We start from the raw sequence: 23,665 nt of genomic DNA on the forward strand, positions 1-23,665 counted from the left end.
AAATATAATTTAATAAACGGGTGGAGATATATTGATGACCTACTTTTGATTAACTTCGACAATACTAATATTATTACTAATTGCTATTTAATTCTAAAAGATACAAATAAAAAATCAACTTGAGGCTACCTTTCTGGATTTAAAAATCGAAATTGCTAATGATAAAACAATAGTTGGTATATACGATAAAAGGGATGATTTCAACTTTAAAATAACAAAACTATGTAACTACCATTCCAGTCTAAACTCTAAAATTTTCAAAAATCTAATTTTCTCACAAGTTAACAGGATCAAAAGGGTTTGCAATAATAAAAATTCTTATATTGAAGCATCAAACAACCTCCTTAAAAATTTAATTAAAAATGAATTTCCTAGAAATTACTGTAATGTCAATTTTTTAATTAAACAAGGTATGGTTTGGGATTAATCCTTTGGCTTAAATAAAAATAGAACTTTCCTTGCATATTGGATCACTCAATAGATGGCGCTGGGAGCCTACATCTGTTTACATAATTTACCGCTAGTTTTTTAAAAACAGGGAATCACAATCGATAGTTTAAAGTTTCCTTGACTGTTGATGGTATGTACTGGCCTTTTCGTTTTTAATTTTTAATTTTAGTGCTATTTTTTGTTTTTATTGTTATTTTTGTTATTGTATTTTTACTTTGTTGTGGTTAATTTCTTCTAATTTGTTGTTTTATATTTCCTTTCTGTTAAAATGGTATATCTCTTGAGCATAATTTCAGGGGATTTTCGAATCACGAGGAATCATTATTAGACAAAGTCTGTATTTCCTCACAGAAAAAATTCCTTTCTTTGAATCCCTGCCTGAGGGTGACCCTTGAAAAAGTCTTCAGGCCAGATTCTTTTTTTATATTTTTTATAATTTTTTTGGTTTGATTTTTTGTTTTTCCTATTAACTTGATTCTAATACTTTTGTATATATATATATATATATATATATATATATATATGGTTAGGTTAGAGTAGAAGGTTGTTAGTGTACAAGCTGATGTGCATTTTGATGAGTATATTTTTCTTTTTCCTTCTATTCTTATGTTCTGGGTACGAGATGTTAACTGCATTTTTGTAAATATTCAAGTTATCCTGTAATCTTCATTGTGTATATCTCTTTCTTGATAGATTGAATTTATTAATTAATTTCGACATAAAATTGGCCATTTAGGCTAACTTTTAAAATATATTAAATTGGTTAACTTTTCAATCCTATATTCCCAGACATATTTCGAAGCAAATCAATACAATGCATCTTCATTTTTGGTGAATATTGACTCAACATTTAAAATTTAAATATGGCGAAATAACAGTAAACATGCTTGAAAAGAACCCCCCCCCTTCCTATTTTTTTAAAAAAGGGATTAAGCACTTCTATTCCCATGGATTGAAAACTAAACATTACATTTTTTCAGAGTGATCCACAAATACTTATGGCCATAACTTTTGGATTTCTTTTTAAAAAACGAAGAGAATACACGAAGAAATTGTTCATAAAGGCTATGTTTAAAAGATGAAACAGTATTAATTAGTTAATTAAACTAAATAAAATATATCACAGTTCCATGTCATAATTATTGATAGAAAAACTTTAGAAGCCAAATTACAATATAGCTTATGAAATAACAAAGATGAGCTAAAATCAATTATGGAATCCCTAGTTAAAATCATAGTTAATAAAGAAAGCGTTCAGCAATCTATATGCTATGAGAAAATCAATATACTTTATTTTATCATTGGTGAATATTCATTAAAAAGGCAAATGATTTGGGAAATTCCTATGAAAATGAATAAGAAATTAATATTTTAAGAGCTACATATTCTCAAAAGCTTTTTAATTCAAATGCTAAAAATATACAGTTTCAAAATCAATTCAAAATTTCACAGCTACAAGTTGGATTCACAATTCACAGAAAAAATACATACCTTTTCCATGTCCTGGGGATTTATATGAGAATACTGTTTATCACCAGATAAATAAGCTTTTAAAATATTTTTTACTGCAGAAATTATTTTACAAAACTCTGCAAAGATGATAGATCTTTGTTCATAATCCAGCTTCCTGCTGAATATGGGATTAGCTTGAGACTGCAAATAAACATAATAAATATCAATCACACAATTAATAAAGTAAAGCTTCAGAATCAAAATCAATTTATTCCTTTTAAGAACAGTTTCAAATAATTAAAAATCATCACCTATAAATAGTTACACTAGCCTGAAAGAACTAGTCATTTTATTTCCCACTTCCTTTTTAACTCTTTAATTATTCCAAGCATACATAGCCAGAATATCACCAAAACATGGAACAAGCATTTATTTCTTTAATTCCTTAGTTATCCAAATGTACGAAAATACTATTGTGTTAAAAAATGAAATTTTTCTTTTACACTCATCTATAAGGAAAAAAAATTTATGCTTCTATTTCTAAAATCTGCTGAGATACTAAAAGACTTTTTGACGTAGATAATTTTTCCTTATCTCTGATCAGTGTTTTAGGGACATTTTTATTTCAATTTTCAGATATTATATACATGTCACAAAAAATTATTAAAAGTACTCAGAAAATAATATACACATTTATTAATTTTCCTTAAATTTTTAAAAATGGTCAGATAACATTTGCTTAGAAGCTTGTTCAAAATGAATACTTTCAATAAAGTTTCAGTTTTCAAACTATATTATTTATATGCAATCAAGTACATCATTTGAGACTTAAAGACAGACTTTTGGGATTCAATGGTAAAGATCCACTGAGGATGTAATTTTTATAAGGCCCCCATAATGGAAAAGTATGAGCAAAATACTTTTCTTACACTCACCAATAAAAACACGCTTTTGTCTGTAAAAAATTCAGAGATATTTAAGGGCACATTTTTTTTTTTTTTTAAACTTAGAACAATTTTTTATATCTCTGACCTACGTTTGGGTGCATCATTTGCTATAATTTCAAGGATAGCATACATATTATAAAAGGTTATTAAATGACAGAATCAGAAGATAACAAAGCATTATTTGAAATGTTGACAAAGTTGCATTTTTTAAATAATACTTCTGTACATGCAATCCAAATCATCACTAGGAAAAAAAAAAAAAAATTGATTTTAGCTCAAGTAGAACTTAAAGGCAAAATTCTAGACTTCAAAGTTAGTATAGTCATCCCTGTCACAGTTGTGAAAATTCATGGATGCTAGTTAATCTGTTGAAATATTTGCTACTGTCATTTTTGGAATGTTGAGTTATGGACTGGTTATTCATACAATAGCATTAGAAAAACTGGAAAATAAGCCACCATTTTAATAAATGTATGGTATATCATATATTGTGTATCCTTTGTATATCATATCATCTCATCTTCTCCATACTTCCCCAGGAAAAAAGGTTCCTATAACTTCTCCCTAAATCGTTTGGCAAACACACTTTTTATAAAGATGACGAGAATTCGGAAAATGATGTTTGTATTCTAAAGCATTATGATTACATGCAGCATAAATAGTCTGTATTTCCAAATGTTCCTAGTTGCTGAAATAAATCATTCTTTAAAAAAGCACACAATTATGAGCACAAAACTTTAAATTTTCTTACTCAACATATCTGCATTTCTTAGGATATCTTAAATGCTCAGTTTCTGAAATTTATCTTTTCTTTATAAAGTCAAAGTTGTAATTGTTGACCAAACAAAGTGATAGAGTAATTAACAAATTTCTTTCATATGATGACTGGATGACATACTATTAGACAATTATGACAATTTTTATGTATTGAATAAATAAGCATTTTTGAAACAAAAGTTTTAATTTAAATTTTATATTATTCTTTCAAAATATAAAAATAAACATGAAACTTTGCGAGTGCATAGATGGACGTAAGAAAAAACATTATACATATTGATATGTTTTCACTATAGGGAAAATTCACTTTTTTACTATCAACCTCTATAGAAACTAATGAATTTTCATAAAATTTCCACTTTATTTAATGAAATTTTGTAAACAGAAATAAATGCCTAGTTTCAAAATTTAAGGAGATAAAAAAGTTTATTTTTGGATCCTTCTGCACACATATGCACAATTTTGCAAAGTGTATGTGTTCACTTTCAAGGTAAGTGCCTACAAGTTACAAAATATCTTTATCTACAATTTGTTGCTATATAATCATGTCAAATGCCTTGTAATGCAAGAAACTGAATTTCAACAGTCATTTGCCAGGAATATATCTTAGAATAAGAAAGGAGGTTTTTAGTTTAAGGGCGAGTCTAAAATTCTGTAGTCACTAAGAATGTATTTCAGTAGCTTGTTATTTTCATGAATCCAGAAAATCTGTTTTCTGTTCTACAAAAAAGTTTGCTTGAATCTTATTCCTAATATATGCTGAATGCAATTTTGGTTCATGAAATATCATTCAATAACTAGGTATTAATGTTTTGTTTTTATTATATTCTGATTTTTAAATTTTGCATTTTGTGATTTCATCTATCGGAACAACAATGCTACAACTTTTGTCCAAATGTTCCATGGCATTAATGCAAATGTGCCAAAAAATATCAGAGAGAGAATTGCACAACAATTAAGAATGCACCACTTTGGAAAATAACTGAATACAAATCCTTATAATTTTCAGATGGTAGGACAGGCCAGATTTCAAAATCAAAATATATTATTAACCAATCCATGTTCCGTGCCATCATCAATATTTTCCTATGCATTATAATTCTATTCTTGAATTTAAATACTTTTTTTGCATTTTATTTTGTATTGGATTAATTACAAATCTATAACAAGTTTATATAAACTATCTGACTTGTTTAATTTATATTTTATAGAATAAAAGCATTTCATTAATGAAGATAGCTGGAAGAAAGCAGAATCTTTCAGCAATTTTCGTTAGGGTTATTAAAATTCTATAATCCTTCCCAAATGAAAAAACAAATAATCAGTAATTAAGAGGTAATTTTTGTGTTCGTAATGAGATACTTTTTTATGCATTTTTAAAAATTTCATTTTAATGATTTTTTTTAAAATTTAATTGTGGGACTCAAGTTTTTCCATTATTTGTAAATTAGCTGATAACAATTAAAATAACTTAAATATAAATTACAACTTTAAACATGAAAAAGAGATTGAAAGTAATTCAGCAATGTGTAAAACAATGAGAATAAGTATGATAGAAATTAGCAATATTTTGTTAAATATTTTAGAATACAATAAGAAATTGGCACAGACTTTAATCTTTTAAGCAGTTACATGATATGTATATATAAAAGACAATAAGGATAAAACTATGAAAATACACCCTGTTTCTTGATTATATAAACTCACTGAAACAAAATATAACTTTTGAAGATTGTTACTGATTTAGGTTATTCTAAAAATAGATGCACAATAAAATTTGTATAATTTTAAAATACAATTTAAAAATCATTTATAGTTTGAAAAATTAATATAAAACACAATAATTAGATCAAGTGTGAGAAATAATAACTAAAAATAGAAATATATTTTTAAAACTAAAAAACTATTTTTCTAATGCAATGGGATTCAGAAAATCATTAACTTAATAATTTACCTAGTTCCAAATCAAGGAAATTGCATTATAAGTCTTTACAAATGCAGCATTATTTTCATTTTGATCTAAACATAATGAAAATTAAACCTACAAATTATTGTTATCCATTTGGTTTAGGAAAACTAGAGTCTTAGAAGTGAAAAATGAATTCTTTGGTCAACACTGTTGCAGTCCCATTATTGTATGCTTCTTATTTAAGCAGCAGAATTGGAGGCTAACTGTAAATGCACTTCTACAACTTTTACATATCTTTCTCATTTACATGACTTTTGATAACCTATTTAAAAAATGTTCATGGCTGCAATAACAATATAACAAACAGATACTAATATGCTCTTTCTACTTTTCAAAATTTTTTTCCAATACAAATATTACTATAAAATAAACTCTGTTATAACTATAACTTGCCCATATAATAAATATTGTTAGAAAAGCGAATTTGGGTTTTAACATATTGTACAACCTAGGATTCCTAAGAGTTGTCAATAATAAACTTTTATTTCAAAAAAGAATTTTTAGCCTTAACATTTTACTTCCATTTTCAATTTTACTAGCAGGTTATATATATATATATATATAAAGAAAAAAATCACTTTTTAAAAACAGAAGCATTTTTTTTTTACTAACAAAGATTATTGTTTTAAAAAAAATGTTTCTTTTGAGTTTTACAATGTAAAAACTCGTTTTTCTTCATTCTGAAATTTTTATGAAAAATCTAAAATTTATCATAATCTTGATTTAGTTTAAATTTTATTACTGTGGAAATTTGGTGGATTTTATTAAATTTTGATAAAATGTAAATTTGTATTTATTCCAAGTCTATAAATGTTGGCAAAAATCAGACATCATATTGTACTTTCAAAGTTCTTATTTCTGCATTAGTGATAAAAGGCAGAACTCATTAAAACAGCAATCTAATCATAAGCAATATGAAAAAAAATATTTTAATATCAACAAAAAAAAATATTTTAAAAAATTTGCACAAATTCCTAGATAAAAAAAATATTATTTGGTTCAAAAATTGGAGCATTGTTCTTATACTATGTAATATATATTTAATATGAATTTTAAAATTTAATATAAATTGAGTTTTAAATTTAATGTGAAAAAATTCTAAAAAATAAATGAATTATTTAAATAAATAAATGCATTTAAAAAATGACAATATTTTCAATAAGCAACATAAAAATTATAGCTAGCAATTAAAAAAGATATTTAGTAGTATTTATTGCCAAAGAAATATAAATTCAATGAATAGCTTAATGTTTGAAACTCAGTTTATGAATAAATTATAAAATACTGCAAAAACTAATTATAACAGCCTTGATAATTAATTTTGTATATTTAAGAAAAAAAAAAGCATAAATTGCATAAGTAATTTTGACTTAAAAATTTCTTTTATTATACTTATATAGTATTCAGTGGAAGTTATTATACAATTTTTTGGTAAAAGAACTACAAAATTATTTCAAAAGGACATGCTTGCATTTAATGTAAAAATTTTATGGAAATCCTTGCAACAATTGAGCAGAAAATGAAATAAATAAATAAAGCATCTGTACAGTGAAGTTAAATAACAGCCAAATTCCATTCATACAAAGATCCATGATTTAAAAAAATAATTTCATTCCTTATCTTTACAAAAGTAGATTTTCCCCAAATCCAAAAATTCCAATCAGCAATAAGAAAAATAAAAAGCCTCTATTTGGATCAAACATCATTATTTTTTCTTTGAAGAGTGGAGTTTATACGAAAGAGATATTATGAAATTCCAAGTAAGGAATCGTGGTGAAGTATTGATCAGAGTAGCTATCAGAAATGATACTCAACTGAGATCATTGTGAATCTCAATTTTTTTAGGTAACAATTTCTCACAAAACTCATTTAATAGCGAGATACACTGAATTCCATATTGATTTTTTTAAAAACATTAACAAATCATTTTTTGGATAAATCAAATATTGACAAAGCACCAATAACACACAAATATTTTATAATTGCTTTTACCTGTAATTCTAATAACCTTTCTTTATAGATTATTTCATTTTGGTCTTGACCATCTTCATAAATCCACTCCTCAGTTTGATTCAATTTATGAAGAAAGTCGTCATGTTCCTGAAAATACATTACAGCATGAATAAAATAATGAGGGAAGGACCATTACACTTCTTTAAAAGCAAAAGATGGTCCCTGAATCAATCAGAATAAAAGGAGAATCAATTTAATTCTTTCTTGTACTAATTTTTCAGAATTTTTAATACCTTTAATATTTGTATTTAAAAATATCAACCTCAGCTCAAATAAACATCAATAGAATGGAAAAAAAAAATATTCCATAATTTTGTCAGATCTACTATATATTGTTACGAAATTTCCGGGTTCGTTTGGATAGTGGGAGTTATATGGTGTGGAGAACACTCAATCAGCAGGCGGCAGTAGAAAATGAAACAACGACGTTTATTTACACAAAGACACACCGGACAGTACAAAGATGACAACGGCAAAGTCGTGATGTTTCGGAGTTCCGCGATGTGACAAAGTGGTCACGAGCACCTCCACATCATAATTTGGAATAGATACTTTAATTTGTTAGTTTAGGGAAAAGTTAAATTTAATTGAACTAGTTTGGACGAGCGCAATAAAGCTCTAACGTCATGAAATTTGGTATTTAATTCATATTATTATTTTTGATACAATTAATTAATTTAAAAATAATATTTATATTATTTATGGGGTAAAATAGAACTTTAGTGGAATTACGTTGCACGTGCCTTAACTATTGGGGCTTTTTTGGAACTAAACTTTCTGAAGGAAAAATTTCAAGGAATTTCACGCGTGTAGCTCATCGTAGCTATCTGAGGCCAAAACAAATAATTTTGATAAATTTAATCCACCAGATTGGTAACAGAGTTAATTAATTCTCAGTTTTTTAACTGAGGGGAAATTTACATAGACATTGTCTATTGCAGCTCTAGGTCTTTTCCTAGAGCTGGGTACTGCAGGATCATAAGCAGGTAGATTAAGTAACTTGTTACGAATCTGGGGCAGTTTTTCGAAGAAATTTATTGATGTTCTTCTAATAAATTCCGAAACAGGTTCAATTTTGAGATCGTCATGTAATCTTCAGCCGAGACGTGCAGCAACAACAGCATACACAGCAGCATACAACAGCAGCTCGACTCCGTCGCTGCTCCGCTAGTCCCTGGAAAGCGGCGGTCCAACGACCTGCCACCTCACGGATTTGGTCATAAATCTGACATTCGACTCACTGGGGAACCGCACTCCCCCGTCGCCCGTGGTACGAACGTAGACGTTGGTGAGCTTCCCGCAAAATGTCGGTAAATGGATAAGCATCAAAGAGCCGGAAAATTTGTTTGGGCTAGGGGGGGGGGGAGTCAAAGAAACTGAGGGTTTTGAGCGGTCGAAAGAGGAACGCGTGCCGTCTGAAGATTTCTCCGGTCGTGGGTCCGCTGCCACAGACGGGGGTGGCACCACGAAGGAAGGGTGACAGTTTTATGACCACATCTGTGAAGATCCTCCAGTCGTGGGACCGCGGCTGAAGGAAGACGAGTTCTTCACTCTGTCGCTTCCGACTACAACTCTCCAATCTGGTTCACGACCCCCGGCAGCTGCGGCTGCTTCTTTTTATAGGTCTCAGGAGGTGGAGCTAGAAGCCTCTCAACCAATCAGAAACGTTCGAGGCGTATCTCCGTTCCTACTGGACGGTTCGGGAAAATTCTCGATGTTTCGGGTATAATCTATTTTGGCCCCAAAGTCGCCAAGCTCTGGGACCTCCTATGGAACCAACTATGCTGGGAAGCCGCATCACAGATTCGTAACAATATTTAATATTGTCAGGATTTATATTCTTTATCCCTTAATAAGGTACAAAGTAGATTTGGGTCCAAGATTATTAAGCTAAACAGGAATGGTAGCTAAACTATTCAAGTCCTCTAAGCTCATTTGCACAGTGATATGCATTGTAGAAGTAAAATGTTAAGATGACATTAATAATCTTTAAATTTCTTAATAAAAATATATTTCATTAACCAAAGGTTAATTGCATTAAATGAAAGAAATACTCTACTTCAATTAAATTATGTATGCATGAGGGAGTCGGGGTAAGAAAGTGCCAACCCACATTTTAATAAAAATGCATTCAAAACTGTAAACTTGCTGATCAATGAAAATTATAATATCCTATGTATTATTTGTTTCTAACATTAGAGGGTGGCAACATATATCAAAAGTTTCATTTTTGCTATCAGACGTTTTTAGAACTTTGTTAGTGGGAAGAAAGTGTTAAGCAGCAAGAGTTTCGGATATAACCATGTAATATGGGAGAAAATGAATAAAATAGAAATTCAGATGGTTTTTATATAAATGAAAACATGGATGATGATTAACAATTTTTTTTTTTCATCTTCTGAAATTGAGATGAAAGTAAATGTGGCTTGGTATTATTTTTTTTCAAAGTATTTCCCTTTCTTCAATACTATTAAAGTAACAGTAATTTTTATTTCATGTATATTATGCATATAAGACATTTTAAGCACCTATGATCGATGTATTGTTTCAAAATTCATAAAACTTTTATTTTCAGTATTAGCTACTTTCAACCAATTAGAAAAGTCAAAATATGCTTTCAGGATGTGGCATTATTTTGACTACAATAAAAGTATTTTGAACATAATTTCATATTCATTGCAGTTTTTGATCTATTATGTTTTATAATTTATTATTAAACGGCATTTTCGTATAATGTGCGTTTCGTATAACGTTCAATATTATAATTAATCAAATCTTTTCAAATTATTATAAACCTTTAAAATATGTAAAGTTTATAATGAAGTGCCAGAAATGCATGCAATTATTTTTAACACAATAGTACAATGAATTATTTTATTATTATTTTCCATTTTCTAAGAGAAAGACACAGATGTATAACCATATATAATAAGATAGAAGGGAAATGCAATTGTTTTTAAGCTGCAGAAAAAAAAAAAATGCTCCAAACAAAATTTAGAAAAATAAAATTAAAGATGTTTTAAAACTTCGGGATTACATTCCACTAGTTGACTATAATTACTACAAATACTTGATGCTGATCCTGAAGAAACAGGAAAAATTGAGGAAATATTATGAACTAAAACTTAGTATTTCTGACTTGTGTTACTTTTAAGTGTCTTATTTTTCCTTAGTTAGAGTATCATTATTTCCCTTATGTAATAATTCTTTATTATAATAAATGACATATTTTCATAACTGCCACTATTATATTTTGATTGCAGAAAATAATAAAACTATCCAATTAACTTTGAAAAGTCATAAAGGGAAGTGTGACTTCTCAAATCTCATGATTGAGTACCTCTCTAACAATGGATCAAAATAGTGCCAAACACACAATTTTTAAGGCTTGCTGATGATGACAGCTAATTTACAAAGGAAATAATAATAATATCATTATAGTAATGCTATATTGTTATCCAGAATAGTTCAAATATTACAAAAAAAAAACCCAACTTTATGATATATATTTTGATTTAAATCAATACATCTCAGAAATTTAGCTTGGTACTCTCTTGTCCTAACCACTTCATATATATATATATGTTTGCATGCATGATTGTATAAAAATTCTGTAAGATAATAATCATGCCTTGTTTACATTATCACTAGCATCATCATGGTCAAGGATAGCATCCATCATTAGGAGCAAATCAGGGTTGTCACTCAAATCCAGAAAAAAAATTCCGTGTTTTCCCTGATAGATACGAGGAAATGCGAAAACAGCACTTATGTGCTAGTAATAATGCAATATGATTTTATGGAGTGGAAAAAGCAAGAAAAGGAAACAACAACTCAATATTATATGAAACAATAGTATATTAAAAGTAGGTTTGTATTTACATAAAAAAATACAATTTCTCTTAATTTATTATCGAGAATTTAGTAAGACCAAATTTATATATTAAGTGGGGGAGGGGGATACATTACCTCTCATGCTTTTTAACTGTATCACCCAAAATTAAGCGCTTGATGAAATAAAACACAAAACATTTTTGTTATCATGATACAAATCAATTAATGATTACTTAAAAAAACATTACAAAGCAAGATTTCTTTCTTTTTTTATTTATTCATTTTTGCTAATTCATGCATTTTTCACCATTATTGTTCTTGAACTAAAAAGTTAGGAATTGGTTTACTTTCGGACATTATATTGAAGTTTTCACATTTGAAATGTCATCTTTTCCTGTGTTCCTTTTCGATACAAAGTCCAACATCAGTGATGACTCTTTTGAATGGGCAAGCAGTCTTATATATTTTCCTCTTTTAACATGACTAGTAAGGGTTTGTTTTCCCATATTACTTAGGTTTATTATATTCTTATACATCAAGCAGTGCACAACAAAGGAATTTTGCAGAACTTCTCAAACCCATTCAGCAAAATCAAGGTTGATTTTTTTTTTATCTTCCAATTCATATTAATAAATACGGATTTTTAACAGCACATAATTAAAAAAAAATCTAATCTAATTAGAATAAGTTCCCAGTTTCTCAAATAATAAACAAATCATTCAATAAATTCAAGTATGGTAGACTAAATACAACTGTTCTGCTTTCACAGAGAAATGTATTCTATTCATTCACGCAGTTACAGAAGTCTCGTGCATGCTCATTAGCTTAAATTCGGAAATCACAAGGAAAAAGAACAACCATCACAGAAATCGAAACTAGAGTGATCTAAACTGAAAAAAAAAGGGGTGAGAGTAAAAAAATGGTGCTTCCATACTGCACAATCACAAATAGTATTGTTTCTTTTTGGAAGCTATGACTACGATTTTTATTCTTGTAATTTTTTAGAGATCGGCATTCTTTAAATGGGGAAAAAAATAACCAAGAAACTTATATTCCTTGTATTTACCCTTTTTTTTTTATAGAAATTTTCGAATTTCCCTGTATTTTATTGTATTTTTTAAGAAGATTTTTAAATTCCCTAAGTTTTTCCGCTAGCATGGCAACTCTGTCAAAAACTCTCATCTTCAGATCATAGCAACTTATCATTAAAAAAACATATTTAAAAATACCAAAATGAAACATCACGGAATATCTACTATATTTACATATATAAACATTACTATGATATGAATAGATACATCCCAGGTTAATTTGAAGATGACGAAATAGAACCATTGCGATGCATATTTAATGGAATGTTTATGAATAGCTGAGGCAGTGCTTATAGTCTATATACCACTGATAATTAAGATACCATATAGGAAAAAAGAATGTACTGACAGTAATTTTAAAAAATGATCTGGTTACTAGCCTCTCTCAAATTACTGACTAGTAAATTATGGTCTAAATCCAACAAAATCTCTACACAGTTTTACTGCAAAACACTTTAAATATTTTAGATGGATCTTACAATGTTTATGCAATCACATTTTGGTGCATTAAAACTTGTGGTCACATTTAGTGCAACTTGTGATCACATTTAATACAAAAAAATTGTGATAAAAATTAGTTAATATTTGATGGTAAGAAAAAAGAAGAAAAAAAAAAATACCTGTTCATTTACATATTGTTTAAGCTCATCAGATAATTTACTCCTCATTTCATACACATACTCTTCCACCGAGTTTTTAGCATCAATTCTTTTCTCTTCACAGCTGTCTTGATGAATCATTTTCATCTATAAAAAAAGTAACAAATTAAGATTTCAGAGCGTAAACAAATGAAATTACTGTAATAAATTTATCCTAATTTGTTTCTCATTTTTATTATTTACTTTTTATCTAAAATAATTATTTCAATCTAACTTAAATAACACTAGAAATACATCTATCAGCTGTGAAATAAACTTAATTAAAAACAAGATTGGATTTTGCCAAGCTTCATCCGTTTACTTGCCACTTTCTGACTTTTTTAAAATAATACCTAATACTGCCTTTTAAACACAGTAACTGTTTCATTATAGAATGAATTATAGGAAAACTATTTTATTGAAATACTTTTTAGTGTCCATAATTTTAGCTATTTTCCAAGCTTCCATGAATCAGCTCTACTTAACTACTGATATTATATAAGATGCATACAAAAATAGTGCAAATATATATATATATATAAAATAACAGAAGGATATTTTTCAGTTAGTTTTTAACAAAATAAAATTAATACTTTTCTCCAAACCTTTCTAAAAAACTATGTTTTTCACTTCCTACCATATTCATAAATGAAGCTTATTTTGAAGGAATGAAGATACAAAATCCTTCGATACTGTTCATGGTTGATATCCATCTAAGCTGCATGATCTAGGCTACAGAAAAATCTAGCACTTCATTAATATAAGTTCTTTATAGCAATTGCAGACATTCATACTACACCAGCAACCTATGTATATTGTATAAAATAAATTGGCTCTGTTTGATTTTTATTTACAGAATTTTTCTTTCTGCTTAAAGTATATGCAGAACACTGAATTTCAATAAATCATCTGAATATGTTTGTAAAATTTTTATTAATAATAAAAGCAAATGTGCATATACCATACCTTTCACAACAAATTGTTAGACCAAGAGTTACCAAATAAAGCAAAAATATATTTTGTATTGAGGAAAAATGCACACTGGAGTGATTAAAAAATTATCATTAATAATATAATTAAATAAAATTTTGACAGTTTTTAATAATTTTCTAAATATTATGAGAAAACAATAAAATTGAAATCGATTTAGTAATCATGCAATTTTTCCTCAATCTGGATATTTTTAAAATTTATGCATAATTTGCAAGCATTGTTGACATAAAAAAAACTTTCCATCTTGCATCAAGTCATAAATGCTTTTTTCAAAAACAAATTATATGATTTACTTCTATTAAAAGATGATATAAAAATTTATTTGGCTTACAACAGTAAAATGTTTTCTTCCTTTGTACAAAAAATGTAGTCCTTTTTCAATGCTTAACAAATTTTTCAAGTTCAATTCTTTTTTTTCACTTCTTCCAAACACAGTAGAACCTTGTTTCATGAGCAAAATTCTTTCCCAAATTTTATTCATAATGCATAACACTTGTTAAGCAAAACAACCCTTTCCCATTGAAATTCATATAAAATAGGATCATGTGTTCCATTTTACAAAATCTCAAACTCATAATGATATAAATTATTTACACTGCATGTTTTTTTATAACAAACTTGTCTAAAGACATCTGCTTTTGGCTATGCTTCAAAATTTGATGAAAATAAGACACAACATTATTGTTAAATAAATTTGAGAACACAGAATTGCTGCCTGATTAGAATGGTGTTTCTCAGAGTACAATGCAATAATTTACCATGCTTTCAGCATCTGCATTATTTCACTGCCAAGTTGTTGCTCTGCCGAGGCTCTCTTGATAAAATATCATCTGCAACCGTTTTGTTGTGATACAGAATAAAGATATATAAATTCTTCAGTAGTTCTGGTTATGCTCTTCCACCAGACCATTGATGTCATTGCTATCCACCTCTAGCCCCATAATTGTAGAAAGGGGCAAAATATCATTGATTAAGATTCATTAAATAAAAAATAATTCCCATTAAAATAAAAACACAAATACAAAATGAATCAAGTAATATTTTAACATTTGGTGTAAAGTTCGTAAGGAAAATTTTATTGGTATTTCAGAATTATAATTTGATCTAGCTTTTTAAAGATAATTCAAATGCAAATAGGAGTAAAAAAAATTATTGTGACACTTTTAGAATGAGAAATCCAGTAAATATATAGCACATCAATAGAATTGAATATACTACCACTTTTTTAGACTATAATTTTAAACATAAAATTTACAATAGATAAGATTAGTTATAGAAAAAAATTGCAAGAAACAAAGATCTATAGGTTAATGTGTGAAATCTTGTAATATGGCATTGGAAAAATGGAAAATCAGTTCGCTATATAGGACAGATCTGGAAATTGAGTAAGTCTACTTTTTTCAACATTTTTCTCAAATTCAAGAAAACAAATAATGTTCAAAACAAGCAAAGATCGGGGTGTCCAAGGACATTTAATGAACGTGAAAAGATGTGAATTGTGAAATAAGTTCACTCTAATTCAGAAACTAGAGCAGTAAAATTGACTCTGCAATGTAAAAGTAAGTTTGGAAAATCTGTAAATTCTGAAACTGTCAGAAGTGTTTTAAGAAAACATAAATATCACTGCAAAGAAAGCCCTACATCAGCAAAGCAAATCGGCAAGCTAGACTGGCATTTGCTAAAATGTTTGTATAGCAACCAAAAGAATTTTGAAAAAAATGTAATTTTTGTCAATGACATAAAATATAACATTTTTGGATTGGATGGCAAGCAAAATATTTAGCAGAAACCAAATACAGCTATGCATGTCAAAAATTTACGACCTACTGTCAGATATGGAGGTGGCAATTAAATACTCTAGGGTTATATGGCAAGCACTGCTTTCGGGAACTTACATTTTATTGGTTCTAAAATGAATAGGCACGTCTATCTTTACATTCTCAAGCGAAATTTAAATCAAAGTGTGAGGAAGCTGGGAATCTCAAAACATTTTAAATTGTACTAAGATAATGACCCGAATCATAGAGAACCCATCACTGATATTTGCAAGTAATGGATCCTCTACTACTGTCCTAGTGTTATTAAGACTCCTGCACAAAGTCTAGATTTTAATCCCATTGTAGAATTATTTGCAGCAGAAACTATATGAACAAATTTATAACAAGCAGGAGTTAAGGAAACATTTGGTCGAAGTGAGGGACAAAATTGATGGCTCATTTTGATAAAAATTGGTCCAACCCATGCCAAATAGATTAGAAGAGGTCATAAAAAGCAATGGCGGCCAATCAATATGTTAACTTTTAAGTTTGAAATGTTTTACTTTATTTATTGGAAAGTGTCTCAATACTTTTTTGAGCAACATTTTTTTATTTGACTTCTTTTATTTTCAACTATAACCTAAATTGCATTAATATGAGAGTTTTGTTTGAATTATCATGATTTGTATAAATCAAAATAATGTTTATTTCTTTGTTTTGGTTTCATTTGTATATTTAGGTTAAATATTGTGATAAAAATCTGTGAACTTGTGGAGTGTCCAAATACTTTTTTGACAGACTGTATATTATATATATATATATATATAGTGTTACAAAGTTATATTAGTTCAGTTATTAAAATTATAATTGTACCTTTTACTTACCTTTTTATTTTCTCTTTAGTAAGGAAGGAGGAATGCAATTATCAAAAAATTTGAACTTGAGATTTTTTCGAATCTATAACTCAAAAATATGTTGAGCTAGATGGATGAAACTTGGTATGAATGTGGAGGAATATGTTAAAGATTTGAGTTTAAAAAAAAGTTAAATTTGCTGTCACATCTTGTGTAGCAAGTTGTTCTCATATGAGCAAAACAAAGCATTAAAGTAAATTACTCTTTTAACAAGTAATGAGGAGACATCTTGATGTGACATGCAAAATTGGTCTATAACTCGAGTGTAAGGCAGTATTAAGCATTTGTTTTAAGTGCTTTCTGAAGAAACTTTGTGCAGATAGCACTATCAAATGCAATTCAAAGGTGTTTGAGCAAATAGTTTTATAAATAGCTTTGTAATTATTCAAGCTAAATGTCTCAATACTTTTTTGAGTGACTATATATATTAAAATGGCCTTAAAATTTCAAAATCAACATAAATCATTAAAAAAATTTAATATTTAGAAATGAAGAATATCTTTTAAATCATGATACATCCATTTGTTTTACAGTTGATCTTTTTCAAAAATTTATCAAATTTCAGAAGTTTTTTTCCTTTAATATTCTTTCACATTGTATTTATTTTTACAAAAAGGGAAATATTTTAGGAGGATTCTACCTCATTAGACAGTTGTTCAGCTGAATTTTTTTCTTGTTATGATATCAGCTTGAAGCTTAAATTTTTTTAAATTTTATTTTTAATATTTTAAATAGTTAAGCTTTTCTAATTTTCTTTACCTACTGTTTCCTGAATTTCTTAATTTTTCATTGTTCTTCCAAATGAAGCATATATTTCTACCTCGAAGAAGAGATCATCTCTTTTGCAACAATTGTGGAATAAATATTATTAGAATTATTCACATTCTTAAACATGAGCCTCTGAGCAATATAAAAATTTTCTATTTGATCCCTAATGACTTATTTATACTGAACACTCATTCTTTTTTTGTCCATGTGATAAAATCATAAGAATTTTTACCACCCTCCATAATTTATAATTTGTTTCAACTTGAAGAAAAATATTATTTAAAAAGCTATATAATCTATCAGATTTAGGATCAGTTTTTGAATGATGCAAAGGACTTGGAAGCAGTAGTTTCTAAACTGAACTATTCTTGAAACTGAAGCTAACAATAGGGCACTATATTCTTCTTCTGTAACATTTTTCTTGTTTTCTTTACAAAAATGTAATAGAATTCGTTTCACTAAGCTTTCATGATTATTTTGCTCAGAGGCTATTTTTTTCATGGACCTATGCAAGAAGCATTACATACAAGAGAATAATTAATTGCAATTCTGATAAAAGAGTTTAAAGTAATTTTGTAACAAATTCTCTATAATCTATCTATACTTATAATAAGCTCAATGTGTGTGTGTTGGTGCTCTACAGAAAAGACCATTTGACCTACAGTTACCAAATTTGGTACGTATATACCTTGGAGGTCGGGAATGTGCACCTGGGGTCCCTTTTTTTTTAAATTTTAATTATTAATTAAAAACTAACTTTCCCGCCAAAAAAAATCCTTTCATTTTCCCCACCACCAAATGAGTAAGACTTCAGTTGTTTTTTTTCTTTTCCCCAACAGCAATCAGGCAAGGGCTAACATTTTTCGGTCGATTATTTGAAACGATTCTGTTTATTTTCTTAATGTTTGATGCATTTAAAATTAAACATTATTAATTAGCGATCTTTCAGATTTATTCTGAAGTACTTTTGAATTAAAATAAAACAGAATAAAGGAAATTAGAAATTTGTAATCTGCATAGCGTTACACCAACTGGCGTAGAAATATTCACGCATTTGCGTTACCGTAACTGGCGTTGAAAATTCACGCATGCGCATTGTGTTCTGATTGTTGACAACGGATGCGGACTCGATTTAAATTATTTTTAGGTTAGTTGAATGCTTTTGTAATTAAACTGTATTTATGTTAGTTATATATATTTTTGTATATGCTTATAGTTTTAAGTACATCGTTTTTTAAGTAGTTTTTTTTAAACCTGTTTTCAACTGATTATTTTAAACGATTCGTTTTATTTTCTTAGTGTTTGATGCATTTAAAATTAAACACTGTTAATTAATCGATTTGCTCATGATGAATCTGAGAAGATTTTGTTGACAAATTCTTGAAATATTACATAAATTAAGAAAGATATTCTTTAGTGCCCATAAAGTTTAAACGCTCAGAGACTGTTTTCAGTAATCATATTAAAAAAAAAAAAAAAAAAAAACTTTGTTTGAGTAAAAAATATTATTATATTAATTGCAGATTAATCCTTTTCACCTTAATTTAAAGTATAAATTCTACGGGAGCTAAAAGAAAATTAGCGAGATACATATTACGTTACGACTAAAGGTCTTTATAATATTATGAGTGAATTATATGACTATCAAAATTTGAAGTTTTAAAATATTTTGATGAAGAAGCTATTAAAGTAGGAATTGCATAAAATATTTAATTATTAAAACTTTAACGAACATTAAGATTGCCGAACCGGCTGGTCGCCAAAGGTGGCTAGTCATATATAAACTTATAGCTTCTTAGTCAGAAATTGCTTTCTATTTCGTCTTTACTTAAATTAATTTGTTATCAACAAATCAAATACTGACCTTTTCAAGCAAAGGTTAATATTTTACCTCTGTGAAATTATATTGGCATAGCTTGCATACTATTGAGGTTTTCTTTGCAACTCCTTGTAGCAAAAAAAAAAAAAAAAAAGCAGGAAGAGGGGCACAAGAGGTTTATTTCTTTGGTAAATTTTTAGAAATGGCATAAATAATTTTGTTACAACCAAGAAAAAATTTAGCTTGATGAGTATCGATTCATCCTTCACAGCTCTTATTATAATATGGAAGCTACTGCTATTCACTTTAAGTAAATTATTATTATTTTCAACAGTATGAAGTTCCCTTTAAATCAGGCCCTATTTCTATCTCACCTTCAAAAATTGGAAAATTTTTCAGCTATATATAACCACAAAAGTTTAAAGGATGTTTTTTAATGCTGAGAATCTGCCAAAATCTTTCCTCCAATAGGTGAATCTAAGCAACCAATACAAAGATGATAGAAGGCCATTCACATTATAGTCAATATTACATGCTTCATGTTTAAATGAATTAATCATAATATCCACAGCTACTAATACTTATTATATTCCAATTAAATTCTTTTTTCATCTTCTCACAAAAGATAATCATAAAATTTCCTATTCCATAAAATTTCTGTCCATCGATGCACATAAATGTTTTGATAAATCTAACTTATGAATAAATTTTAGGAAAGCTCAAAATATGCTATGAGTTCAAGTATATCCTACGAAGGCAGACACAAAATATTTTGTGTCTCAATGCCCATCTTTTACATTACAGTACCTAACATGAATGTCTATTTAGTTCTGTGTACATTTATTTAATGTCTCACTGAATAATAATGCAACCAATCTACATTTTCCAAATTTCTAACCAGCAAACTCTTGTTATATGGATCTATTCCACAGAAACATATGTAAACATATTCTGTTGCTCCGCAAGTAAATTATTTTGCCGTTACACAATTGAGAAACATTTTTGCAAACAAGTTGTTGATTCCTTCACATGTATTATGAAAAATTATAATTGATAGTCATTTGCCAGAGAATTTTGGTATCCATATCTTGCTTATTAGTAATAAAAGACACAATATTGGAAGCAAGTGTAGATTAGCCATTTGTCGAAGCTGGAGATTGCTTGCTGATTAAAGCCTTTTTCTGTGAGACTGGCACAAAATGCTGATGATAGATAGTCTGTAAGCTTTTTATATGCCTTTTATGTATTTGCGCTATAAGACAAAGAACATATAAAAACAGGTGAAACAGAAATATTATAGTTCATTATTGTTTACTAGAAACAAAACTTATATATTTTAATTTGCCTATTCGAGTTTTAGGTTGGGTGGGTAATAAACATAATTCCAGACAATATTTTCGAAAATGAAACGGATGCAAATGGATGAGTAATTTTCAAATATCATGCATTTAAAAATACAGTTTATTGAAAATATTTCATAAATGTTTTTTATTTTATTAAGAGTAACTAAGCATGGTTGTGTCAAAAGATGGAAAAAATGCAGAATAAAGTTTATAACTATTTATAATTATAGCATTAAATTATACGATTGAATTTAAAGTAATAACTTGGTATACAGTGATTGATATTAAAAATTTTTTTATTCTTAAATGTTTTACAAAAATTGTAAAAAAAGCAGTATGATTAATTAAAATAGAAAATTAATTAATAAGAATATTAAAAAAAACAATTCAGCGGATTAGAAAATATTTACTTTTCATATTTTTTTATTCAGAAGTTTCTTCCAAGATCTTGCAAACAATACATCTTGCATTATGTTTTGAAATCAGTAGCAGTAAGCAAAACTTTACTCTTCTTTAATCACCAATAAACGGTCAAAAATATACTTCTCCATAGTTAAAAGAAATTTTATAACACTGATATATTGAACTCATTTCCTCTTACAGTTGAGGAGAAAAATGAACATCAGTGCCCACAATAACAATATTCTTTTATATTATAAAGGATTACCATTCCAGCAGACTTGTTCTTAATTTCTCACCTAATTTCACTCGTAAATAATTTTATCACCAATTTTGTACTAAAGAAAAATCAAATTATTAGAAAGATAAACACTTTCTAAGGATTATTACAAAAAAATAAGTATGTCTAGGGGGCTATTAGAAATGGCAGGTTAAAATAATCACTTTCTAAGACTCTTGGAACTCTACTTTTTGATCTTCTGCAGTAATTAATGATGAGCATGCAAAATTTCGTAATTTTTAATATGATGAATGAACCAATAAAGTGAAACATTTACTTACTTCAGATTCAAGAAATGTTTTTATTTCACTCTCTGACAACTGAGGCACTTTTGATTCAATTTGAAGCTCTACTTCTTGAGGAGCTTTCTTGTGCTTCTTTAAGGAAAAAAAGTTCTTTTTTTCCTATATAAAGAAGCAATCAACTTTAAGAATGCAAAGCATAATTTCTGCCAACATTCAATAAAAATATCACTAATATTAATGCAAATTTTAAAACAACAGGAATTAAGATAGAAATAATAATTTCAATTTTGATCAGCAGATTGGTTTGTATGATGGTATTTACAAGATTAAAAACAGATAATTTAAAATTATATACAATATTAAACATAACTGCCATGCACCAATTCTCACAATTATTTCATTAATAACATTACTATATGTTTTAATAAATTCTTACTAAGCAAATTTTGTAAGATTAAATACCTCAATTACAATGATTCACATTAATATTCAATATTGAACTTTCACAAACAAATTTTGATAATTCATAAAATATTCTTATTTTAATGCTCTCTTAATATATTCAGATATTTTTACATTAAAGAATATTTATAGTATATAAAATGGAAATCTTAAAATCAAAATAGATGAAAATAAGTCCTAGAAAAGTAATATTGAAGTTATAAAAAGGCACAAATTCTATACTAATATCTTCCACAATATTGAGCTCCTAATCCCCCCCCCCATCATTTTACTCTCACCTTGAATTATTTAATAAAAAACTTATTAAATTTAAATATGGAATTGAAGAGTTAATTATTTCATCCTAAATATTACTGCCTTGTCTAAACATATTTTATGCAGTCTAAAAAATATTAATGATTAAAAGTTAAATAAATGATTAAACTATCACGGAAAATGTTCTTGTACTTGGTATGAATATATTTTACAAATATTAAATATATGACAAAGCTACCAAGAAAAATGTATTTGCAATTGTATTAATCATTAAGTACCAAGTGATCAAAATAAATATTTGAATTGAATTGGGTCTGAAATTTCTCATAAGGGAAAAACTTTATTTTCGATAATGTAAAATAATATCACTTACATTTAAGAAATGGGGAATTTCAATTAAAAAAAGTATTTTATTACAAAAAAAAAAATAAATAAATAAAAGTTGATGAATATTCCTGTAAAATTCCTCATATGAATAAACCAAAACTTCAACTTTACTAAGTTCCTTAGTTTTTTTTTACCTCAAAATATTTTAGAATAAATTTTTATTGAATAGTTGAATAACAATATTTTCATTTAGAAGTTACTTAAATCATCTTAATAAGTATTTTATATTTTTATGTTCTTTTATTTGTATGTTTACACCTAGTATATTATATATGAAGCTTTATAACAACAGATTATAATTGGGTTATTTTAATGTAATAAAAAGCTATTAATATTTCAAATCATTTTAGCATTATTTGGAACATAACTTTATGATTGTCAGTGATTTTACTCATTCTCAATTTTTTTCACATTAGATTTTTAATAAATGTAAATTTTACCTTTATATGATAACTTCAGTAATTTTTGTTAATGATACTCACAGTACATATAATTTTAAAGAGAATATTGTCAATATCTTATATGCACAAAGTGTTGATATTTTGAATAAAATATATTGTAAAAAAATATTTCTTTATAGAATTAAAAAAAAAAAATTAATGAAAGAAATTAGCATTTAAAAAAAAAAATTACAGTATTTTCCCCTTTTTTTCTAATTCATATAAGTTTTCACCAAATTCCAACAATATTAAGTAAGATAAGAGATTTTGTGAATCATTTTCAAAAAGTGAAAAAGGTACTAAATAAATCTATTTCAAGATGGCACATTTAGGCAGAGGCTGCAAAGAAGACCTTAAAATGCAGACATTAGAATTTGGCCTGCAGGTTACTGACAACTTAAAAGTTGTATAATTGTGAGATTTTATAATAAG

General features: G+C 27.5%; 1 protein-coding gene across 1 annotated transcript in view; it reads right to left on the reverse strand.

Moving 5' to 3' along the window:
• Window positions 1-23,665, reverse strand: part of LOC129962746 (heat shock 70 kDa protein 4L-like) — a 61,724-nt gene that overhangs the window by 8,078 nt on the left and 29,981 nt on the right. Inside the window, exons 12-15 of the mRNA XM_056076730.1 lie at window positions 21,726-21,848; window positions 13,154-13,279; window positions 7,588-7,695; window positions 1,942-2,103 (exon numbers count right to left, since the gene is read on the reverse strand). Of these exons, the coding sequence (XP_055932705.1) occupies window positions 1,942-2,103; window positions 7,588-7,695; window positions 13,154-13,279; window positions 21,726-21,848 (519 nt within the window). The remainder of the gene's footprint in view (window positions 1-1,941; window positions 2,104-7,587; window positions 7,696-13,153; window positions 13,280-21,725; window positions 21,849-23,665) is intronic.

This window comes from Argiope bruennichi, chromosome 3 (genome assembly GCF_947563725.1).
Source record: "Argiope bruennichi chromosome 3, qqArgBrue1.1, whole genome shotgun sequence".
In the NCBI taxonomy this organism is placed as follows: domain Eukaryota; kingdom Metazoa; phylum Arthropoda; class Arachnida; order Araneae; family Araneidae; genus Argiope; species Argiope bruennichi.